The 25,743-nt window shown below is 47.8% G+C and overlaps 1 protein-coding gene across 2 annotated transcripts in view; it reads right to left on the reverse strand.

Annotated features, from left to right (window-relative positions):
- EPHB3 (EPH receptor B3) overlaps positions 1-25,743 on the reverse strand; it is an 86,668-nt gene that overhangs the window by 26,532 nt on the left and 34,393 nt on the right. For both annotated transcript variants that reach the window (XM_028731687.2, XM_028731686.2), the window contains exons 2-3: positions 24,391-24,455; positions 19,344-20,016 (exon numbers count right to left, since the gene is read on the reverse strand). In XM_028731687.2, the coding sequence (XP_028587520.2) occupies positions 19,344-20,016; positions 24,391-24,455 (738 nt within the window). The remainder of the gene's footprint in view (positions 1-19,343; positions 20,017-24,390; positions 24,456-25,743) is intronic.

Genomic DNA, 25,743 nt, shown 5'->3' on the forward strand with positions numbered 1-25,743 from the left:
TCGCAACTGTATTAACGGTGTTAAGAAAAAGGAAACAAACTTGCAAGACGTTTCCGTCTTGCGAAGCAAGCCCATAGGGAAAATCGTCTTGCGAAGCAACTCAAAAAACCAAAAACCCTTTCGTCTTGCGAGTTTTTTGTCTTGCGAGGCATTCGTCTTGCGAGGTACCACTGTATCCATCTATCAAATTGTAAACCGCTTAGAGGTTTTATTTACAATTAAGCAGCATACAACAACTTCTCTTAACAGGAATTAAAATTAACAAGGCAAAAGCGAAGAGTCCCGGGGGGTGGGGTGGGGGCAAAAAAAGAGAGGTCTGGAGGGGCTGCCTTTGCTACCTGGATGGAAGGTTCCCCAACCCTCCTGAGGAGGGAAGGCTGGCCAGCAATAATTCAAGCTTGCCACTCAGGCATGAGCTCACCTTGGGCCAGTCACCATCCCTTAGCCTAACCTACCTCCCAGGGTTGTTGTGAGGATGAAATGGGGAGGAGGAGAACCATATACACCACCTTGAGCTCCCGGGAAGATAAAGCTGGTGTATAAATGTAATAAATAATAATAAGAATCTGCAACCGGCAGAGAGAGTCAGCTATATTAACAAGCATGGCCAGCCTTGCATCTGCACCATCCCCGGAGAGCGCTGTCCAAAGGAAGCCAGGCCAAACCAAGCACATTACAGTGCCTTAGACATCCACATAGTGCACAGACAGGGAACTGGTGGTCCTGCAGATGTTCCTGGGATGCCGGCTCCCAACAGCTCCAGCCAGCACATCTGGGAGGGACACCATCCCTGATACAGCAGACACGGAGACAATATTCTGCGCACGGAGCAGCCGCGCCAGGAAAGAGGGAGCCAATCCATTAGGATGCTTTGCTCATGCTGCAATTCTCTGGAAAAATCCCACCAGATGACCTAAGCATTTTATTAGCAAATGTTCCTCGCTGATACGAACCCCTTTCCGCCCATCTCCCAAGTCCCCTGCTGAGTAAGAAATCTGGAACATGAAGCATCCAAACGGCGATATGCACTCAGCCGCGCACCGAGGGGACCTGGCCTCTGCAAAGGAAGAGGTCCATCTAAGCAGCGCATGAGCCAAGCGCTGGGAGATGAAACCCACAGCTCAGGATATTTCACTCATTGCTGCAATCCTCTTTGGGCTGTCTCAGCACAGAGGCAGCTCTCTTAAGGCTGCCTTGCCCAACCAGTTACCCTGAGAAAGCCACTCCCTGGATTGCTTCAGCCTTCAGCTCGTTTGATCAAAGAGCGATGGGATGAGCTGGCCTGATCTCGAGGCAGGGCCCTCGGAGGTTGGCTTCTGAGGCCCAGGCCTGGTTCTCTCTTAGGCGGAAAGTCTCCCTGCAGCTTCAGGCAGCCCATAGATGCTAAAAGGGTGGAGAACTCCTCATCCACATGCAACACACACACAAATCCCAGAACGGAGAAAATGAATGTGCTGGGGACTCCCATTCCTCCTTGCTTCTTAAGGCACCTGGGTAAGAAGCAACGATCAACCTCGTGGTGTATCACCAGCCAAACATCACAATATAGTAAAGGTAAAGGGACCCCTGACCATTAGGTCCAGTCGTGACCGACTCTGGGGTTGCGGTGCTCATCTTGCTTTATTGGCCGAGGGAGCTGGCGTACAGCTTCCACGTCATGTGGCCAGCATGACTAAGCTGCTTCTGGCGAACCAGAGCAGTGCACGGAAACGCCGTTTACCTTCCCACCGGAGTGGTACCTATTTATCTACTTGCACTTTGATGTGCTTTCGAACTGCTAGGTTGGCAGGAGCAGGGACAGAGCAATGGGAGCTCACCCCGTCGTGGGGATTTGAACTGTTGACTATATAGTAGGGTTGCCTTATTTGAACAACTTTTGGGCCAAGATTGTTGAGCTATTTTTATGGAAATTTGACATGCAAGGATTTGCCAAAAAACACTTCTGACGTGGGTTGCCATAAACCTGGGAGGAACCAGTTGCAACAGCCCTGGCCCTGTGAGACGCCACAGGACTCTAGCCCTCAAACCAGTCAAGGGCGACATATCGGTATATCACCCAGGCCTACTGGCAAGCTACAGGTTCCCAAATCCCTTGTTCACAGCACCAAGTGTATATATTGCCTGAGATGTGACATTGCAACCCACAGTGGTAGTAACTGCTAATGGAGTGTTCTCAGTTGACTCTTCCCATGAGTCCGTGCTGAGCTTTTGTTGATAAATCTGTTTGTTTACCAAAGGCCCAAAGATGGTTTGCCATCCTGGGGTTATAAATTAACCCTTGCCCAGCTGTCAAGTACATTCATGGAAGTGCAGGTTCTCGTTGGCCTAGCTTTGACAAGGAGTGGTAAATCTGTGTCTGGGCTCTAGCCAGCAGGTTCAGGGTCACCTGGTAGAATGCTCCACCTCCCCCCGCCCCCCCCAAAAAAAGATGTCAAGGAGATGACTGCCAGCTTTGCCTTCTCGCTCTTCTCCCTGACTGATTGGTTTTCTGCATGCGGGGGATTTGTGTGCCCAGAGGAGCAGACAACTGTATGTAATCTCTATCTGCCCTACTGATGGCTGCTCAGCTGAACAGGGAGAATATTACTAAAGTCCCCCCCCCCTCCCCAAGCAGAGTTGAGCTTGGACATGCCTGCTGTTTGGGAGAAGCAAGTTCTGCATGTAACTTTAACTACAGAGTTGCAAACACCCACCTAGTCACCTGTGTTAAGACTTTCTCCAGGCAATGAGGGGTGCTTTGATAAAAGCTGGGTTCCTTCCCTTTATCCCAAAACAGATATAATAATAATATTAATAATAATAATAATAATAATAATAATAATAATAATAATAATAATAATAATAATAATTTATTTGTACCCCGCCCATCTGGCTGGGTTTCCCCAGCCACTCTGGGCAGCTTTCAACAAGGCTTAAAAATACATCAAAATGTCACACATTTTAAAAACTTCCCTGAACAGGCAGAGAATGTTTGCTGCGGATTTGCTTGCAGGCTTTGGTTCCTATGCGCCTTGCAGCAGGTTCAACCCTACTAGGAACCACGGAGAGCTGGCCACCTTAGGAGGGGTGATGTCGGGTGGAGATAAGGGGCAGCAGAGTTGGAGATAGCGAGGTCCGATCTAAGGCACACACTCCAGCGAGAAGTTCTGGTGCACAAACTTCATTGAAACGACCGAGAGATGCACTTTCTCTCTCGTACAGCTTCTGTTATTTCCCCAGTGAGGTAGGAACAGGAGAATTTACTAGTGGGTTGTGCAGTGTATTTATCCACAGGGAAGTACCATTTGGGTCGAGTGCCAAAGTGTTTGGGGCTAGCTCTGCCTTGCAGAGGAGGGGGGGGGGTGTAGAATCAAAGCCTCAACCCAGAGAGAAAAGATTGCTATCTTCCAGGGAGCTGGAAGCTGATGTGAAACAGCCTTATTTTCTTGGGCAGCTTCCCCGCCCCTGAAGCAGAGGCCAGGAAAACAAGATAAGTCTCACGCAGCTGAGTGCGGCTTGGGCTTCCCAAATGGCCCTAACCAAGGATCTACTGGGGGAAAGGAATGTCTCCAGCTTCAGCACGTATTTTCCCAAACAGTTGTGTCAACGCTCTCCACCCGGAGAGGCGGGCTGGAGAGCATGGCGCGTCCATCTGGTGGCTAGAATGGGCTCCAAAACTTTTTGGCAGTCAAGACTTCCCTGCTGGGGTATGACACCTGCCCTGCATCGCTTTGAACCGAAATAGACTGACCTTTGGGGCCTCCCCTCGAAACCCACAAAACAGCCTTATACATATTTATGGGCTGAGCCCCGTCCAAGAAGCAGACACCCTTTCGCCACGAATGTTCCAAGCTGCACAGCCTGGTTTGTTTTCAGGCTGGAAAAGTGCACATACCAAAGTTTCGCCCATGAACTGAACAGCACAGTGTGACCGCTGGGTTGAAGGTGACTAGATCTCTGCTGTGAGTGATTTTTAAATTTTACTTATAATCGGTGTTTGAGACCTTGTTACTTGGCTAGTCATCTCCTGGGAACTTTCTCAAGGGAACAATGCAGGTGTGAGTTTCCTGATTCTGCTAACCACCCATTTGTAGATTTCCATGTTCTGGGATCAATCAACTATTAAGAAAGAGGATCTCAGCTGCAGCAGAGCTAGGGAAGGCCTAGTTAGGAACAAGGAGAGCTGTTCTCATCCTGGGGGGAAACTGGGCAATTAGATGGACCAAGGATTGGTGGGTGGGGAACCTGTGCTCCTGCAGATGTTTATATTTATTGCACAAGATTTATAGACTGTTCCTCATATGAAATCCCAGGGTGGTGCACAACAGAGATAAAATGCCACTAAAAATACTATGGAATGATCATAAGACGAGCCTGTTGCCCAATTGCCCATCTAGTCTAGCATCCTGTTCTCACAGTGGCTAACCATATGCTGGTGGAAAACTGGTCCTTAAAATGACTGGCTCATCTTAAAAGCTGAAACCGTGGAAGAGGCCTATCGACACAAAGTGGAATTCCCCATCAGCCCCAACCAATGTGGCCAGTGGTGAGGGATGATGGGAGATGTAGTCCAGTAACATGTGGAGGGCCACAGGTTCCACCATTCCTGATTTACAGAATCTTTAGCTCAGCTGGTAGATCTCAGGGCTGTGGGTTCAAGCCCCACGGTGGGCAAAAGATTTTGTCATGGTCCGTTCCAACTCTACAATTATCTATGATTCTATGTTAAGTGCCCGTTGCCAGCTGTTATAATGACTCTGGGCTCTAACAGCAGAGGAAGAGACCTCCTTGCCAACACCAACACAGTGCCAGCCAGCTTGCCTGTGATTCCGCTAACTCGGCTACATTTGTTTTATTGTGACAGAATGTGTGGGTGAGCCAGGGCTGTCCCAGTTTGTGCTCAGCAGCGCCCAATTCCATCTGGATGACCTGCCCACGCAGTGATGCAACGTTGGCAGGCAGGCCTATTGGCAAGAGTGGACCTGGGCTGTGCGCAGCTGACGGAAGCCCCGCAACATCTGGCAGCATGGCCTGCCCCGAGGTGCAGGTGTTCAAAAGTAAAAATACAACAACTTAATGTCATACCTGCAGGCCGACAGCTACCTGTCTGCGTCTGGCTTTTCTCAGGATGTTTCCATGAAGACATGATTGACAATGTACAACCCTAGAAGGCTGCCTTAGATGTTGCCTAACTTTGACATAAGAACACAAGAGAATCCTGCTGGATCAGGACTGTGACCTATCTTGTCCGGCCTCCTGCTCTCGCAGGTGCCAACTTAATGCCCGTGGAAAACCTGCAATCAGGATTTGAGCAGAAAAACACACTCCTCTCCTTTGACTTCCAGAACGGGTCTTCAGAAGGTCTACTGTCTCCAGCTGTGGAGGCAGACCATAGCCCTGATGGCTAGTACCCATTGACAGTCCTCTCCTAGCTCAGCATCGCCCACACTGAGTGGCCGTAGCTCTCCAAGAGTCTCTCTCAGCTCTGCTTGGACTGAAGCTGGGGCATTCTGAATGCAGAGCAGCTGTTCTACCACTGAGCTACAGCCCTTGAGACACCCATCCTCTGCCATCGTTATTGTACTGGGATCCAGTATGCTGAGATTTCAAAGAAAGTGGGAAGAGAAGGGAATACCTTGAGAAAAAAGCACTTCCTCCATCTCTAATTGTCTGCAAATTGCGGGTCCCTTGATTAAAGGCAAATATTTGTTCTCTGACCTTTTTGCATTGTGCAAGAGTTCTGTAACATACTATGTGCAAGGAGATAAAGAACTACACAACTTTTAAAAGACATCTGAAGGCTGTATCAGGAAGTTTATAATGTTTGATATTTTATTATGTTTTTATATTTTGCTGGAAGCCGTCCAGAGTTGTTCTTCTTGTTGTTGCTGCTATTTTTTTATTATTAATTATCATCATCATTATTATCATTAACCAGAAATGAAATACAGCTGTGTACAACTGCAAGAACATCAGGAACAAGGCTCCTATTGAGTCCAGAACACCCACCGGCAGATGCAATTGCCACAGCTCCTCTGTACAACCCATTGCAGAATATATTAGCCTTACTTGCTCTGAACACCATCTCATGCGGAAAGCAGCAATCAGCTCGTACTCTTGCACATGTTCTAGAAGTCAGCTAGAAGAGTGAAGCGGGTCCCTCAACTATCAGAAAGCAACACAGGTTTGGTTTTTTATTTATTGGATTTCTATCTTGCCCTTGCTCCCAAAGGAGCCCCCGAGTCCAGATCATTCCAGTCTATTTAACGAGGTCACAGCAGGCCAAGAGATAGCCGCTTTAACACCTCTGAATCAGAGCACCTACCGCGTGAAAGCCCACGGAAATGGTTATTCTTCGAGTGTCATCTCAGAAAAGGAGGACTGAAAACAAAAGAAATTGCCACATCTTGCGGCGAACTGAGCTCTCCTTGATCCCCATGTTTCATGCCTAGTGTTGACCCAACCCAACTTGCTCAGGCACCCTGACGGGACCCACAGCGCACGGTGGTCTGGCTTGGGGAAGAAGCCTCTCTTGCAAAATCTAGACCTCGCCCATGTGACTAAGGGCCAAGGGTGGGAGCTTGGCTTCTTTAAAAACACACACACACACAACCACCCTGAAATCGCACACAAAAGTGACTCACATATGGCTCGTCGTTACCGCACAGAACACTTGGCAGGGAGAGGCAGGAGTTATCCAAAGCCCTGAGCAATCCCTGAAGTGCAAGCTCGGCCAAAATGTCGGGGTCCCCTCCTTCCAGCTGGGAGGAGCATCCCCCAAGAGCTCAGGCTGTTTCATCTGCCACATCATTAGCAAAGCTCTTTGCCCCAGCCAGCTCAAACTTCTCTCCTGCACCCCCATCCCGAAGAAGAAGAAAGAAGAAGAAGAAGAAACCCACCCCTGTTTTAAATTTTTTTGGTTCCAGTTACCAATAAGACAAGAATAATATCTGGGATGCCATCCCGTTTTATGGGCCTGGCCAGCTTTCCAGACAACGCACCACCGTTTTGTATGCCTCAGCAGTGCCTTTTCCAAATCCTCCAGGACTTCTCTCCCAGCACGGAGGGGAGAGAGAGAGTGAGTCCTGGAGATAAATTGAAGCCATCACATCCCTTTGTCCAGAAACCATGCAATTTCGTTAAAGGCAGCAATCAGGTTCGACTGGCAAAAAGCTGTGCTTTATGAACCCTCCAATCCTTCTCCCCTAAGTGCTTGCAGATGGTGTGGAGATGTGTGGCTGAGGTGGCACCTCTCATTCTAAGCTGCTGTTCTGGGTCCCCCCCCCCTTCCAAGGTGCTTTTGATTTGTGGAGGCATTATCCCATAGGTTGAAGAGTCTAATTCAGTTCCATAGCGGATTCCACCCCGCTTTTTTTCCCTCGAGGAAAGCGAGAGAGCGAGAGAGATAGAAAGGACTTGAGGAGCGGAGCTGAGTGTTTGGAGGAACTGGAGAACTGAATGGAGGTCGAGAAGGCAGTCAATTGACACCGTCGTTTTGCCAGAACCAAATCCAAAGGAACCCCTCTCAAAAAATTCACTTAAAAGACAAGCCAGGCCCAAACTTAATTCTCTCCTCTTAGGCAAAGATCATAAGACGACCTGGCTGGTAGCCAGATTCTGCGCCCAGATTTGTAGGCACAGATCATCCTCTAGAATAAAATAGCTTACTAGGGAAATGCTGAAGTTGCCCTTTGGGGTGCCTCAGGGTAAATTTTTTATGGTGGCCCAAATCTTAGTTGTACGGGTGTATGTATAGATCTCAATTTTTTAACTCAAGCCAGGCCCAAATTGCCTTCATTTTAAGCCCCACACGGGGTTTTCACTACTGATGGTTATTTGCCTCTCGCTGCCTCAAAAACCCAAATACATTGCAAAGGGCTTAATTAGAAACGGGCTTTCATCGGGGCCCAGCCCCAGAGCCTGGGTTCAAGGCCAGGAGGCTCAGCCCAGGCTGAGGCAGAACTGACAACAGCACATCTTCTGAGCATGTAATTTCTAAACCTTGTGAAATCCCAGGAGGCCATTGCTGGTGTTTTGTTTAGGGTAGGGCTGTTCCTACAAGATCCAAAGAGCACAGCCCTGGATGCCAAAGACCCATGGGTGTGTAATAAACACGAGAAAGCCACACATAATAAATAATTATCTGGAGCAAGGACGAGGAGAATAACAGGGGTATATGGGGGTGGGTAGGTAGGGAGCTGAGTCACAGGAGATCAAACCCCTTCATCCTGGCAGAGGTCAGCTTAAAAGGTTTTGCACAGTTTCCGAAAAAGTCAACAAAGCAGGATTCAGATGGATGAGTGTAGATAAGGCAGTCCAAAAGACCATCAATCTTTCTCTCACACATGCATGCAAGGAATACAATTGGTTACGGGGTCTTTGCGCCTTGACCTGCGTCCAGTCAATATGGCCTTTGTTTTCTGAAATAACATTTTTACTCCAACGTTCCTCCAAGGAGCTGGGGGGGGGGGGCGATTGGCCTATTCCTCCCCCACCTTTTATCCTCCTGAAAAGGCTGTGAGGTAGGTTAGGTGGGGGAAGAGAGAGAGAGAGAGAGAGAGAGAGAGAGAGAGAGAGAAAGAAAGAAAGAAAGAAAGAAAGAAAGAAAGAAAGAAGAGAGAGAGACCCCAATTCGAATCCATGGGGCTTTGGCCAAGCCCCATCACTTGTGGGTGTTAAACTGGCGTTGTAGAGCTACCTCTTTACCACTGCCTTTAGCAGCTAATTTGATCTGAGTTGCACCGCTCCCCCAGTTTTCACCGGATTTTCGGATTTGGGTTGGTCCTCTTGGCTTTCAGTAAATGTTTTGAGGCTTTTTTGGGTGGGTGTGATTAAACCATTTGCGTAGTCTGCCCTACCCACTGCCCCCATCATGCCCTCTTGGCTGCCCACTTTCTCCCCCCCCCCCTTCCACTTTGCCGGGCCCACCTGCCCCCATTAATAAGCTGCCCCACTTTCCTCCACCAGCACTTCTTTCCCAGGCCTAGTAGAGAACACCAAAGTCTGGGCCAGGCACCATTTGTATGTGGAGAGCTCCCCTATGTTGCTCTCAGAAGAACTCTCATAGAGGTCAGGTCCAAAATACAGAGACTGGCACACAGTCAGCCCCTGAGCTGCCAATAATTACGATTATTAAAAGGCTGCACATGGGAACCTGCGGATTACAGCCAGAGCAAAATCTCACCAAAATTCCTCCTCTCAGTTACAGACAGCTGCAGTGCCAAGTTTTGCTTGCCCCGGGATTTTTTCCCTAGCTGGAAACATTGATACCTGCTGCTCTTTTCCTCCACCCACATCTCATCTCTTTCTCGGGGCGCAGCAGAGGCTGCAACGCAGAACCTTGGCGAATGTCGGGAGTGAGGCTCCACCTGCCTCTGAATCGTCCTCCACCTTGCTCCAGGTGTCCCACATCATTCCTCCCAACCCAGGCTGACAGCCTAAGTCTCAAATGGCTAGTTTTGATTACAGATTCTTTTGCAGCTCTGCCATCTTTGCTTGTACTCCCCCCGGTTTTATTTTTAATAGCATCTTAAAATATATGTTCTCGGTCCTGCTCTCACCAGTTAATTTTTGCATGCGTACTTGAACACTGATTAGTATTTTCCTTCTATCCTAATCCCTCCTGGCTCCTTCGTCTCTTCTAGTTCTTAAGGACAAAACAAAAACCATCAAAACTTTTAAATCCTCCACTCCGAGTTCTGTAGTTTTGCATTCATTAAACTTAGATTTTTTAGATGGCAGGCCGGCAAATGGGAAGCAGCCATTATCTCCTGCCTAGCCATTGTCTCCTGCCTATTGTACAACTCCTACACCTTTAAGGTGCGCTGTCAGAGGGCTGCAACCTGCCCTTTGTTCTGATCACCTGTGGTGAGCCAGAATTATCTCCCAAGCGAGCAAGTTCTTATAAATTAACCAAATTGTTCACTGGAAGAGTGGCAGATGAAGGTGATGGACTATATGGAATTGGCAGAAATGACTGGCAGAATCTGAGACCAGGGAGAAGAGTTGGTGGAAGAAGATTGGAAGAAATTTGCAGAAATACTGTAAAATTAATGAATGTTAAAATGATGTTGGATTGAAAATAAGTGGTATTGGTAATAAGGTTAACAAGAATATGCAAATATGGATTGATAAATGGATGAAAATATATAGTTATAATAGGTTAAGATATAGAGTAAAGATAAATGAAAGGGGGTAAGGATTTGCTGAAATGATTTTGTAAATGGGAATACAAAAAGGGGAGGTGTGAGGAGGTCAAGGAAATAAGTAAACGAGCCTAAAGATATTGAAAAATGGATTTATTTTTAATTTTTTTCTTTCTAGCTATTTGTTTTTTGCATTTTGTATCTCTTTTCTTCTTTTTTCTATGTGTGCTTTTTAGCTTGTTAATTTTTGTTTTAATTTTCTCTATTTTGTAAACCTATGTTTTTTGTAAAACCTTAATAAATATTCCTTTTAAAAAAACACCAAATTGTATATAACCAATTTCTGTCTGCTAAGACAAACAGTAATCTCAGACCTGTTTCGGAAAGCATGGTAGTAAACCAGAATTTTCAGCGCTAGCGAGTTCTGAATGCTCACTTGCAAGGTTGCATTATTTTAGGTGCTGCTCCCCCACCACACCTAATATCAGGCACATGCCTCATTAGGCGTGTTTTACTTTTGCATTCCAAAGTCATATTTGCATGAATTAGTCACGTTTGATACACAGCATGCAATGCGCGTCAACCCGTCAACTAAATAAAACTTTGAGAGCACTTAGCTTAGTAATTTCCAAGCTGTGAGCCAAGCCACACCAACAGGCCACAAGGGAGAACTGCTTGCAGTCGGTGACAATTTTTCTAAAAAAAAAAAAATGCTTCAGTGAGCGCAAGCACGCTCACCCAGCCAGCCGCAAAGAAGAAGGAGCCTAATGTGTCTCTGCATGGGTCAATTCTTCAGCTTTAGTTCCTTCTCAATTACCCACCAGGAGGAGGGTAATTCTGGCCCATCTCTGCTTCTGGTGTGCTTGGTGCAGCTGATCTATCCATTAGGTAATTTTGCCCCATTTCTGCACCTGGTGAGTTTGGAGCAAACACAGAATTACCTGCTCAAGGAAGAGGCTACTTGTGGTCTTTCTGCACGCTGCAGGCCTGCTTCTTTTCAATCAGGCAAAAAGACTCGTACAGAAACACAGAACGATTAATTCCTCCAAGGAACACATTTCAGTGGACTTTAGAAGCAAATCCTTTCGCTCGCAGGAGTAAATGGTAATGCAACAAGCAGACGTTTTGGAATCTGGCTACTGCAGGTACTTGCCTGGCTACCTGACAACCCCGCTTCCCCAATCGTCCCATAGTTGCCCACACCACTAAAAAAAAGGGGGGGGGGAATTATACATCTTCAGCCATCATCTGTCATGATACTGTATTCGCTCGGTGATTAAAAAGGTTTGCACAAATGAACCCAGTGGAGAGAGCCTTATGTGGAGGTGAAGGGGAGCCTGGAAAAACCACTTCTGATGGCTTTCTACCTCGATAAAAGCCCCATTGACGGCCACGGGCAGGAAGCACAAACATAAACCGTGCACATTCGGTGCATTATCTTCCTTGGCACCGGTATGATTTATTTAACATTTATATGGCATCAAGGCATGCACACAACACAGGCCCACACACTATGGAAACATCAACACTGAAGCCTTATCGCGGCGGTAATGAGACGGCAATGATTTCGGAAGGCACAGAGGCCAGGAAAGCTCTCTGGAAGTGCACATCCAGTTTAAACAGCTCTGTCTTGTACCACGCTCACGCGGAAGAAAGGCAAACGAGGGTTGGGGAAGGGTGGAAAACTTCTGTAAATGCACACACAGGCCATTTAGCGATTAGCTTATATACCTGAGTTCCTAACATGGGCTGGGGGTGAGGGGAGTTGTATAATCTAACACATATCTGAGAGGGCGCCAGGTTTTATGGATTGATGGATTCAAGCAAGGCTAGGCAACTTCAGGCTGAGAGAGTGTGGCCCTCCAAGCCTTTCTAATTGGCCCTCGGGACTCTGCACCCAGGCCAGGAGGGTAGAGAGGACCATGGAAGTGTGCACAGAAACTAGCCTACGTAAAATTCATGTTGCTGCACCCATTTATGCCTCAGATTCCACAATTTCTGGCATGTGGCCCTTGAAACCTGTCCAGAAAGGAATGCGGCCCCTGGTCTCAAAAGGGTTCCCCAGCCCTGCAGGACACGTCAGACCACAGTCATCTGCAGGTGCTGACAGCCGCCTCCATCTCCCATCTGAGGGTCTGTCTCTCCGGTTCCCCCACCTGAAGAACCAAGCCAGGTCCCAGAGGGAAAGCTGTGTGCTAATTAAATAAATGCAAACGAGGCTTGAATGGTGTCAGCACCAGCTCTCCATGCCCAGGTGGCTGCACTGGGCACCAGAGAGCAAAATCTTCCGTCCTCTTGGGAGTGGGATTTCCAGCTCGAAATGCGGGAACAGGGAAGATGAAAGAGATGCGGGAGATCTTCAAAAGACCAGGAAGTTTAGAAAGGAGTGGAGAAGACCTTGCTGTAAATCCATCTGAGCTGCAATTCAGTTTTATTGTTATTTACTGTGAGGCAGGAGCAACTCCTCTCAGAACTGCCGGCTGAGAGAGAGGAGGGGAGAAGGGAGAATGGCCAAAACCATAAACCTCCCCTCAAGAACTGGGAACAAAGCCTGGGCCAGTCCATAGCCTTCATAATCCCTGCAAATCACAGGGGTCTGGGATGCAAATGCCACCTTCTTCAGCATCTTCCACAGCACACCTGGCTAGGCCGCAGCCTCAGCCTAAAGTTACCGGTCCAAGCATAAAAGTCCCTGATACAGCCGATTGGTTGCTGTTCGCTGTGGAGCGTGCACTTGGTGGCAAACCTGGGTTTTTGAGTGTCTGTGTAACGTGTAAAATAATAACAGGCAATTCATTTCAACGCAGAAACAAAAGTTTGAAACTAGTATGTGTATGAGGCATGGGGAACCTCTGGCCATCCAGATTTGCTGAATTGCAACTCCTCTCAGCCCTGGCCACGTTTGCTGGGGATGATGTAAGCTGTGCGTCAGCAACATTTAGAAGGCCATGGGTTCCCCAAGTCTCACACCTTGGAAGCTGCAGCAGATCAAACCCTCACAACCAGCTTAACTGCCATAGATTAACTATAAGCGAAGTAAAAGTTGTCAAAATTCTCAGTGGGAAGCAGCCAGGATCATGCCTCTTCCATGCAGAACATTGTGGGGAACAGTACCTTTCTTGCAAAGACAGCCTTCTGAACAAGGCCAGAGAGGCGTTCCATGGGTGGGGAGGAAAGGGGGTTGGACTAGATGGCGCTCGTGATCCCTTCCAACTCTACAATCTATGATTTTAACTGGTACTCAAAGCATTCTGCCTCCAACAGTGGTGGCAGAATACAGACACTATGGATCGTAGCCACCGATCGCCTGATCTGTCCTATGAGAATTTGTCTGATCCTCTTTCGAAGCCACCCAAAAGGGTTTGAACCCAGGACTCGACAGTTCCGGGTGCTATGCACACACATTACTCCCCCAGAGACTCCCCAGAAAGCTCAGCAGTCATGGGACTCAGGGTCAGCAACTGTCTGAAGAACCGGAAGCAGAGAATGGGAACAAATGGGCAGGACACTCCAACTCCCATTTGACCCACTTTCTGCTTCCTGAGCCTCTCCGTCTCTCAGGCTCAGCACCCGGTTTTAAAGACAGCCTGCCATTCTCCCTTCAGCCCCTCTGCTTCTGGGTGCCTTGCCCCTCAGGCCCCCTCTCCCTTCCAATGTGTTTCCCTGCCCACCCCGCTTTCTGCTAACAGCGCAACAACCCCACTTTTCCGAGAACCAGTCGGAAGGCTTTCCAAGCCAAGCTGGCGTTTTAACTTACTTGACAGAAGCTGCGGTGTTTATTAACGTTCTATCGCTGATAGCTTTTCTGTGGGCAGAGAAAACCCAAAGCTGCTGACTCCAGGAAGCATGCTATGCACACACCGTTTGCTCAGATGTGGCAACTGAAACCTGCGACTCCACAGTATCATAGCCTGGGGTATTTCATTCTTAACCACACAACACTTCTGCATCTTCTCCTGTCCCCTGACTTCAGTGCTATTTAAGGAGAGGCTTGTCAGCGGCCAACTACCTGGCTGCATCTGGCTAGAGAGAACTGCCTCCCGATTGCCAGACAAAACAGATTTTGCGCACAGGAATACAGCCATACCTCGGGTTACAGCTGCTTCGGGTTGCATTTTTTGGGGTTATTGGCTGCCGAAACCCGGAAGTACCGGAACGGGTTATTTCCGGGTTTTGGCGGTCGAGTATGTGCAGAAGTGCTAAATCGCGCTTTGCGCATAAGCGCCAAATCACAACCACCGCGTGCGCAGACGCAGGTTGTGAACGCTGCGGGTTGCAAATGTGCATCCCGCACAGATCACGTTCGCAAGCCGAGCGTCTGCTGTAGTTTGCTCTCCCTGCGTACTTGCAGTGGCAAGCGAAGCAGTGGGGTTGGTAGCCCTCCGCATGCTACTGACCTCCAACTCACACCATCCCCAGCCAGCCTGCAAGGGTCAGGGCTAATGGAAGTTGCAAGTCCAGCACCTGGAGGACCACAGGGACAGTCCATTTGGAGTTAAGGGTACTGCACTGGACAATACTTTCCTTTAGCCTACCTTACAGGGCTGTTGTAAAGGGGACGGGATTGCAATGTACAGTGATCTGATCCCGTTGGAGGAATCTCTTTTATAATAATGAATGGCAAAGTTAACTATCTGGGGTAGTACTCCCCCCCCCCCCCCACCTCCGGTAGGGCTGTGCGATTTATTCTTCGCAAGGCTGAATTAAAAACCACTGATATTTTACGGTGTGCGGCTAAGAAGACCGCTGGTATCCTCTCCCCCAGGAATGAACGTTAGGCTTGCGAATTATGATTTCACACGCAAGCCTTTTATGGGAGGATTTTTCGGGACTGCATATAAGCAGAAGATTCCCGAATCCCTCTCTTAAAAGAGAGTGGGAAGGAAGCGTGAGTGGAGAGTCAGGTCTATTTCAGATTTGCCCAAGGAATATGTGAACATTTTCAAAGTCCCATCACAACTTACAGGAAATCTGGCAAACTTCAAGGCGCTGCAAATCCTTAAAATCTGTTTCCATTTACGGACATGAAACCTTCATATGGAAGATCTCCAGCTTTAAAGGCACAAGAAGACACACACACATGTACACGCATCTCTTTTTCTTTTTCTTTTTCTGTTAAATTACCCAGCGCACAAAGTAGCAAATGAAGATTTGTACTGGATCTGCGCCAAGAACCTGCCTAGATGATGAACTGGATATCGTAGCAAAGTCTACACCTGTCAAAACTTTAGCAGGCGTCCAAAAGGGGCTGAAGGCCTGCTGCAGAATCGTTTCTTGCCTTGTCCGACAAAATGGCTGAACACAGCAAGGCAAGATGGCAGAACGCATGGACCCGAACTTACAAATACTGGTATGGGTGGTAATATCTGCCTGGGGCAGGGCCAGGAGAACCCTAAGATACAGGGAGGTAGAAAACAGGAGGAAAGGTCAGAGAAACCATAGGGAAGATAGCTTGGCCTATTTTGATCAATCAGACAAAAACGATAAGACCCCGGCACAGAGCTGTGGGTGGTGCCACCAAACCAGCCAGATTTTTACTCACCAGTAAAAAAAATAACATCACAGCAACTAGTATTATGGTGCTTTTACCCATCTCATGACCAGCAACTTGCTTTGTAGTTTCAAATATTTTACACCAAGGGTGGGTAACCCTTTCCCTGCCAAAGGTCTACGTTGCCTTGGGATTAATAATATATGTTAGGGGTCTCATACCAGCAGCAAGCAGGGATGGAGTCTGAAGTGGGTGAGGATACCCTCACCCCACCATCTCCTTGCCTCGCACCCCATTTCCCACCTTACTTGGCACCTGCATGACGTTATGGCTGCAAGATACATGGGCCACAGATTGCCCATCTGTGTTTTGTACGAACAGTATCAAATCTAACGGGGGGGTGGGGTGGGGGTGGAATCACTTAGGAGGATGAACACATGGTCCGCTTATGGAATTCATTCCCAAAAGAGGGAGAACAAACAACAACATCTGCATGGGGAATTCGTCTATCGGCCACGACAGCTAAACTGAACCTCCATACACAGATGCAGCAAACCTATGTATACCAGATTCTGGAGGGCAAACAGAAAAGAAAGCCATTACCTTCAAGTGGGCTGGTTTCCACACACACAAATCACACGCCCAACATCAGGCAAATGAGTCACTATTAGAGTCCAAAGACACATTCCAGCCAGGCAAGAACACTCAAGGAGGTTGTGAATCTTAGAATCAAAGAATTGTAGAGTTGGAAGGGACCGCAAGGATCATCTAGTCCAACCCTCTGAAATACGGGTCTCTTTCAGCCAACATGGGGCTCAAACCCATGACCCTGAGATTAAGCTACGGAGCAAAGGCTGGTGAGGAGAGTGGCCTGGAGAAAGAGGATGTGGCTGGGGCGGGTGTGTGGCCTAAGCAGAGTTCCAAGGGTCTAACAGAGAGGTCTAGAGGGCCACATCTGGCCCCTGAGCCTGAGGTTCTCCGCCTCCTCTACGCGTGACATGACCCGGCGGGATCACACCCCACTAAGCTCAGGTTTTGCAGAAGCTCTCTCCCTGAGAATAACCCTCCAGAGGTAAATCTTGGCAGCCACCAGTGCCAAATATTCAACAGTTCTTGTTGTCGCTGCAGTCTCCCCTGCAGGCACCCTGAATCTCCTCCCCTTGCCTACGCAGGTTCTCTTGACTGATTGATTTAGGAGTCCCAGTTCGCTCACTCCTGAAGGCTTGGAGAAGTCAGAGCAAGTTAAGAACAGACATAAAATACCTGGTTGGGTTTTCTTGTTTTGTTTTGTTTTTGCAGGGGGGAAGGAGAACAATGAAGAGCGCAATCTGATGCCGGTCTACTCAGAAGAAAGTCCAATTGACTTGAGTGGGGCTTACACCCTGGCACGTGAGTGTGGGATCGCGGCCTAAACTCTACTGCTCTTTCAGGGGCCTTTCAGGATCAATTTCTTCATTCATTGCATTTTTTTATCCCACCTTTTTCTCCGAATAGCTCAAGGCAGCAGACACGGTTCTCCCTGCTCAGCTCCTCATTTGATCCCCAACAACAACCCTCTGAGGTTGTGAGTGGCTTAAGCCTAATTGTCACGTCAACAACAAGTCCCCTTGGCTGCCTTGGACACTACACAGAACCAGCCTCCGTTTCCCATTCGCGGAAACAAAATAGTAAACATCTACTGTTCCAAAAATTACCCTAAAGGTGATTAAGTGGGAGTGGAGAGTTAATGGACTGAAACAAAACACAGCGCACAGGAGAATTAGTTCTCCTTCCCAACCACCAAAAGAATCAGAAAGAGACTTTGATACTGCCAAAGGGCAGGCTATGCTCTACAAATCCAGGGGCAATTGCTCCTGGTCCATTGCTGACCTTTCCTGGGCATAATAGCCCTTTCCCTCCCTTTGAGAAGGGCTGTAGGTCAGGGAGTTTTTGGTTTGTCTGCAGGAGGTCCCAGGATCACTTCCCAGCATCTCTGGGCACCTGCTGGGAAAGTCATAGGCCTGAAATCCTGAACAGCTGCTGCCAGTCAGTGTCCGCAGTCAGGAGCTAGCCAGTATAAGGCAGATTCCTACGATCTTCCCTTTTGCGGTGGTCACTTGTACCGCCCTGAGCTCTAGAGCAGGTAGATGCAGCTCAGGCGGCTTCTCCTTGTTCAAGAATTCAGAGCAATGTGAGGCAAACACTCAGACGCACTCAGGGACTTCCCAAAGAAAGGTGTCTTGCATTGTTGGCTGGGCTCTGGAGCTGGCAGAATTCACACTCTGGCAGCCTGAGCCAAGGAGCAGCACAATAGGAGAGACCTCCTCTCTCTCTCCCCCTTTCCCCCATTTTCCCTGCCCTCCAAGTACCCAGATCTTTTGCAGCTGTGATTAAGTGTTAACGTGATGATATACTTTGCATTCCCTACAAAAGCACTAAAACACACACACACACACACACACACACACACACACACCCCAGAGCATGAGTCAATGTCCTAGTGCAGGTGCCATGTTTTACAGACAGACATGTTTTTCAAAAGAACAGGTTTTACAAGAAAGGAGATTCCGACTAAACGCGAGGAAGAACTTCCTGAGAGCGAGTCTACCTGAGAAACTGGTGGGCTCTCCTTCCTTGGAGGTTTCTAAACAGAGGTCGGGTGGCCATCTGTCAGGGATTCTTTAGCTGCGACTCCTTCAATGCAGCGGGCTGGACTAGAAGACCCCTGGGGTCCCTTTTCAAACTCTACGGTTCTACGATTCCAGGTTCGCAGCCTCAAAGCTGGGAGCAGGCAGTGCTCACTCTTTTGCTTCTCTGGCTACCCCTCCAAGCCACGGACGGCTGCTCCTCAATATCCCAGCACCGCCTCGCAGTGACAATACCACAAGGCTTTGTTTGATTCAGAGTCAATTGGATTTACACTTCGGGAGATAACCTCCAGACACTGAAATAAGCACTCTATGACCAGAGGAATTGGGGGAAAGAGTGCTAAGGAAGAAAGCAGAGATAAGCTGCTTCCTATAGCATCTCTGGCTACCTGCTAGACTTTCAAACACCCACCAGGCATTCGCCATGGCAGAAGGTATTAGCGAGACGAGGCCAGTATAAACCTCAGAGGCTTTAATGTGCCCAGGCTCTGACCCAGAAACAGAGACCTTTTAATTTTAAAGCTAAGATGTCAGGAGGTCAGGCTCAAGGAGGGTGGTGTGTGTGCACACTTCTGGCATTTGTGAGCTGTCAGTTGCATAAAGAGAGAGCAGGAACCTGGGATGGTGGCATCGTTCCAGAGCGGAGGACAAGGTGCTGCTTTTGATCATATAAAGCCCTGAAAAACAGTACGGACTCTAGAGACCTTAAAAGGCTCTTGCCTCTGCTGCCTTGCAACCAGTCTGCCTTTGTCCCACTCTTGACCACTGTTGGTGGCTGCCAGTTCTGCAGCCTCAAGTTCCTTGCACGGTGTTGTATACGAAGACAAAAGCTAAGACTGACGTGATGGTGTACACCATTATCAATGAGCCGGCCCTACCATGAGTCAGGTGAGACATCTGGTTTAGCTGGCGGAAATCGTAATCTAATTAATTTTTTGACCCTTGGGGATGGAGGCGGTGGGAAAGAGAGAGTTAAGATTTTCTCCTTCCAGTGTCAAAATGTCTACACCAGCAGCATACATTGGGCAAACCGGCCAGGAACTAAAGCAACAGTTTCAACACACGCAACCAAGGAATGCCAGGAGGGAGGCCACCACTTACCTAGGCACTGAGTCTCCTTCATAGCCGGTTCATACCCAGCAGCACAGGTGCAAGCTCCCACGGGTACCATCCACTCCCCGTCGCCATTACAGTAGAGTTTCAAGGGCACGGACACTTCCACCGCATTGGGGATGCAGGTGCCCGGAGCGATGACCAAGGAGGTCGGCTCCGCTCCAGTCAAGGTCTCAGGGAAAACGGCAAAGCCAGCAATGGTGCTGGAGCACTTTTTGTAGAAGGCACGGACGGAGATGAGCGACATGCACGCTCCCAGGTCCTGGAAGGCCAAGTAGAAGCCATTCTTGGAAAGGGGCCCGAAGCTGCGGACTTTGGTGTTCATCCGGCCGGATTCCAGCTTCGAGAAACTCTCGTCGGGGGCAATTGTATCCACTTTGACGTAAGGGTTTTCCATCCAGAAGGGGCTGGAGGCAGAGGCAGAGTCCGTGTCCGACTCGTAGTAGAAAAGGTTGAAGGTCTCTTTGCAAGAGCCGGGGATGTTGGGGATGCTGTTGCAGTCGCGCACCGTGAATTTCAGCTCCACGTAGACACGCTGGACGTCGTGGCGCTCGATGAACTGGGTGCGCAGCCAGTTGTTCTGGTTCATTTCTTGCACGTTGCACACCTGATACGTCCGGATGGGGTTCATGGCCTCATCGTAGCCACTGACTTCTTCCCACTGCACAAAATTAAATGACACCGGTCCATTATTATTTATTTATTTTTAATGAGAGAAAGGGGAGGCATGGCTAAGTAGGGTGTGTCGTTTGGGGGGGGGAGGAGAAACTTACTTTTTTGCAATTTTTTTCTCCTAGAAAAAGTGTTTTTTGGATGTGAGGAATTCAAATCTGCTGTTATTTTTGTGACTGGATAACTTTTGGCTTGGCAAGTCTACATCTGATTAAGAAGTTTAACTGCTTTTGGAAAACCAGAGCATTTTTATTTATTTATTTATTTTATTCAAAGTTATAACAAAACATATTTTCCAAAAACATATCCTTATTCCCCCCATTTTTCCTCCCCCCCTCCCCCCACAAAACCCATCCCCCCACCCCACCCCCCGACTTCCCTCAGTTCCAGTCTTTGGTTTCTCCAATAATGCTATTTTCTGCATGTTACAGAGTTGTATAAATCCTCCAACTGTTTAGCTAATTATTATCAGTAAATAAAAAATTGTGGATGTTTATTCAAAACCTGCCAAGGAGTCCAGTTTGCTTTGCTGCGTCTTCAAATACTTTGTGAAAGGTTCCCATTCATCCTTAAAGTCACAGTTATCCTTGTCCCGTAGCTTAAAACCAGAGCATTTTAATTTGACTTTATGAAACTGTCAGGTAATGCTAAATAATAGTAATTATAAATACTAATAATAGTAATATATAATATAACTGCAAGTATTGGCAGTTTTAACGACTTCTGTGCAATTTCACACACATCCTAACTATCAAGCAAAGCGAAATCATAACAATTTAGCCAAAAACGCTATTTGATTTCCTGAGTCATGCTTCAACTTTTTGGTACCCCTCATTTTTGAAAATAAAAATCGAAAAATTCAAGCCACTCTAAGGGCAAAGCAAACCAGGACACCCAGGCACATCACTGAGACTCTTCCAAACGTAAGCTGTTTGCTACTGAAAAGTTTGGATGCAAGGACATAAAAGTTGCTGCCATAAATCATGGGGAAGGACTGTAGCTCAGTGGTAGGGTATTTGATTTGAATGTGGGAGTTCCCATGCTCAGTCCCTGGCATCTCCAGGTATGGCAAGGAAAGACCTCCACCCAAAATCCCTGGAGAGCCACTGCTGATCAGAAAAGACTGAGCTAGACCAATGATCTGACTCAGTGAAAGGCAGCCCCCCCCCCCTGTGTTCCTAAATCCCACTGTGGCCAACCAGTTGCCTCTGGGAAGCCCACAAGCCCACTTGACATCAGGGCACAGAGCCCTTTGCCCCCATCAACAGCTGGTCTCAGGCCTGGGTTGCCTTATTTGGCAAGAGAGAAACCCCAAGGTCTCCCAAGCTTAAGCCTTTTCCCAGCCCATCAAGTGCAACATCCTCAGAGCGCAGATGCCAGGACTGAACCTGGGACGTGCTACTTGCAAAATTCTGCTCCCCACTGCAGAGCTAAGGCCCCTCTCTCCTGTTAAATCGGCACTAATACCCGTTGCACGTGGGATTAGCTGCAGAGGCAGGAGCACACAAGCCTTGGGTGAAATTAAAAAACCAAATCTGCATGGGCATCATCCGTTAGCAATCTTGGCTCCATCTCAAAGCCCAAACTGGAAGCTATGTGAAGGCAGGTAACTCTAGGCAGTTGATCTGTGCCGTTTTCGTACTAGAATATAAAAATCTGGTTTTGCACGGCTGGAATGTAGCTGACCGTAGAGAGTCCCAATTCACTGATTCACCCAGTTTTGCCTCTGGCCACACCCAACACTGACATGCAGCCCGCGGAAAATGTTCCAGGAGGAAATGCAAACCTTGGCCTGGAACAGAGCTCTCATCCCTGGCTCCCAAACCCTGGCCCCATAATGCAATTGGCGGGGAAGCTGGAGGGTGAGGAAGATTTGCTGAAAACTTGCCTGGAGAGAAGAACATTCCTCATCCCCTCACGCACAGCTTTCATTGCTTGGGGGAGTGGGGGGATGACATATTGGGGGGAGGGATCAAGTTTCTAGTTCTCATGGGTCGTAGCGAAAACCCCACGAAAGCGCAGAAACAAAAGGGAAAGCCGTGGGAAGAGATGAAGTCACGCAGCGTCTGCCTGCAACAACTTGCAACAGGCTTTTGTTGTGGTCATGAAGTCAATGATGCTATTAATGAGCAGCAACATTCATCAATATTGGTTGGTGAACAAACAGGAGGTCAGTGGCCCCAGGACACGTTTGGATGTTATGAGGAAAGGAGCAAAGCAAGATCGCCCATTTTTGTTGCCGTTCTATTATTTGCTAGCAAATTTCCGGTTATGGCAAGTGTTTTGTGTGTGCTCGCATCTGCATCTACTACAGATGTATATACCCTGATGGTGGCGCAGTGCATCTCTGCATATACTGCATTGCACACAGGCATGTGTGTACACACTTATGTGCAAATACACAAGAGGGGAATCCCCGGAAAAGCGGACTAGGCCAGCCTGTGCAACGGGGGAGGCTGCAGTTTAATTTGCCCCATAGAACTGAATGGAGAGACCATCCAACCACAGTGATACATCGGTTTACGAACAGTCCTGTTAACAAACTATTCGGTTTATGAACTCCGCAAAACCGGAAGTAGTGTTCCGGTTTGTGAACTTTACCTCGGTCTATGAACGGAAGCCGAATGGTGGAAGGGCACTGGCAGCGGGAGGCCTCACTTAGCGAAAGCGCCCCTCGGTTTAAGAATGGATTTGGTATAAGAACGGACTTCAGGAATGGATTAAGTTCGTAAACCGAGGTACCACTGTATATAAGATAAAATAAAAGAGTGTACCGAGGTGGCTAAACTCTCTCTCTGGCCCTGGTGACCCCAGTCATTAAATCTGCTCCTTATGAACATTCCTATCCTGGGTCCTGCTCTTTGGTCACGCTAGAGTTTGACAGAATGTTGACAGCTGACATATATCAGTCTCTGAAACTCCCCCAAGCTTCTTATAATTCTACACACCCAATATTTTCTGCAGAAGCAGGACAAGGCTAATGTCACAAAACCGTCTCCCTTTAAAAATAGAATCATTAGAGGGCTTTTTTTTTTTTTTTTTTACTGCTTGCAGAAATATCTGCATGGTTCACACGTTAAACTACGGTTTAATGTAACTATAGTTTAATCTGAACCAACAGCATGCCGGAGAACGCTACTCAAATGTCCCCGGTTCACTCTTACCACACTCCTGGCTGCATCAGGAACAACAAGCCTCACGACTCGACTTGCTGTGCTGGTTTGAACCTGGGCTAATGGTTTGTTTCTTTCCAAACAAACCATGAGCTATAGCTATAGCCAAGGTTTGTTCTTCGGCTTGTTGCTTGTGGCATCTTTGGGGAAAACAAACCATGAACTCAGGTTCAGACAATGAAACAAGCAAAGACCTGTGGTTTGCTGCTCCAGGAGCAAGCAGGGGAAGATCAAAGCAGAGCTTTTTTTAAGCAGAATGCACTATGGCACAGCTCATTCACGTTAAACCATGGTTAAACAATAACTATGGTTTTTAACATGACGCGGGAGCACAAACTTTAAGAAATCACCTATGATTATTCTACACATGACTACAGTTCCCCAAAGAATCAATCTTTTGGTTCCCTGCTATGGTGACCTCTGTCTTTTCCCTTCACAGAATCTAGACACAGCTCATCCCTACACACAACCTATTCCCCCTTACTTATCCCACTTCCTCCTTTACCAGTCACTGCTACACAAACTGCTGCCTGCAAATTCTGGCATTGCAGGGGGTTGGACTAGATGACCCCCGGGGTCCCTTCCAACTCTAAAATTATATGATTCTAGGAAATGTTTTTTTAATAACTTTGCTTTAAAAAATCATCTGAGTTATAGTAAGACTGAAGCAGAAGTTCTTATGACATTTTATGTTGTTGTTTTTTTAAAAAAGTATGTGCTCACATGTCAACATAAGCCATAGTTATTGTTTAACTATGGTTTGATGTGAATGAGCACTGCCCTGGTGCATGATGCTCAAAAGGCAAATTCTGCAAATGATTGATTTCCATGGTTTTTATAGGTCTAAGTGGCCTTCTTGGGCTACCCTCATTGCAACTGCTAGGAATTCACATGGGTGGCTGAATCAATATTTGGGAGTAGCAGGTGAATCCACGAATCACAGAACTGTAGAGTAGGAAGGGACTACGAGGGTCATTTAGTCCAACCCCCTGCAATGCAGGGATATTTTGCCTAGTGCGGGATTCGAACCCACGACCATGAGATCAAGAGTCTCACGCTCTATTGATTAAGCTAAACCTAAGTTGCGGAGACGCACACAGGAGAGCAAAGGCAGACAAAAGCAGTGTGGCTCATACTTCTGCCCACGTCTGGTTCCAACCCAGGCCCCTTTGGAGAATGGAACATCTTACCCCAGTCTCGGGATGAGCCGTCCACGCCAGCTCAGACGTCACCCACTTCGTATCCATCAGAGTTTCTAGAGGGTGGGAGAGAGAGAGAGAAAACACACAACTTGGAGGTCACTGTTGCACAAAGTTATTAGTTTTATTTCTATACTGTTTGATTGTAAAAGTAAAAAATAAAAACCACAAGCAGGTTTTACCCAAGGAGTTACACAATTAAATTATGGGCAAAAAAAACAGTTTAAAAGAACCATTCAAAAGATTAAGATCAACAATAGACCGAAAACTCTCATTAACATCATTGGGTTATTGGTTTGTTTTCGTTCTTGCACTTATTAGGTATTTTGTGTTTTTAAGCAGTAAACAGCCCCGAGATCTATGGAGGCAGGGCAAATAAAACAACAACAACAACAAATAAAATAAAACGCGTTACAGCAACACGTGTGTCAAATTACACCAAAAGAGACCATTCCACTTCTGGAAAACAGCAAAGAGGACCTTCAGCTTGGCACACCCCCTAGCCTGGCACGAAAAAACGAGGCAGCAGATAGATTACAGCGAACTGGGTCTCCCACAGAATGACTTTTCACCTGCAGCCCAGTTACGGGGATGCTGCCTGTGTTGGCCCAGCGGATGGCACTTTGTGCATGCTCTGGGACATGGCATTGCTGCCTTTGACAGGTTCCAGAGCTAAGCCCTGACACTTGAAGGAGGAAGGAGGAAGAAACAAGAGCACCAGAAACCTACACATAACACAAGCCCCTAGAGATCATTTCTTATTTTTTAAAAAGAGAAAACTTAACCCTGGGATGGAACGGGATGTGGGAAGATTGCAGGACAACAAGGGTCCTTGTTATGGCTGAACTTTAGGGCTGTTTTGCCTTCAGGAAGGAGATTTCCCTGGTGTTACACTCTTGGTCTACCCTAATGACTGCCCTCCCTCCACCCTTTTGACCTCTCCCATTCCTCACTTCTGCGCAGACCTGGCAGAAGAGGCAGGAAAAGCTCTCCCCCCCCCCCACTTCTCCCAGACTTTGGCAGTGCTGGCATGTATTAACCACAGCGCTGGTAGGAGTGCTTTCCCTGTGACTAGGGCGGCGAAGGCTGAAGCAGGTTTATCCAGCAAGAGAAGAGCAGGGAGGCAGCTTCTCATGCGCCGCTCACTCGTGCCGTTTCAAAAAATAGGGGGGGGGAGAGAATTTGACCGTCTGGCCAACATTCCAGCAGCAGATTAACAGCCAAAACCTCCCTGTCAGCATTCCCAAAGAGCCTCCCAAGTCCCAGCCTCAGCCTTGGGGGTGAACAGAGAGACAGAGAGAGAGAATGAACAACAGCGCATTTGGGATTTTTGTCGGGGCCGTA

The sequence above is a fragment of the Podarcis muralis genome, chromosome 6, assembly GCF_964188315.1.
Source record: "Podarcis muralis chromosome 6, rPodMur119.hap1.1, whole genome shotgun sequence".
In the NCBI taxonomy this organism is placed as follows: domain Eukaryota; kingdom Metazoa; phylum Chordata; class Lepidosauria; order Squamata; family Lacertidae; genus Podarcis; species Podarcis muralis.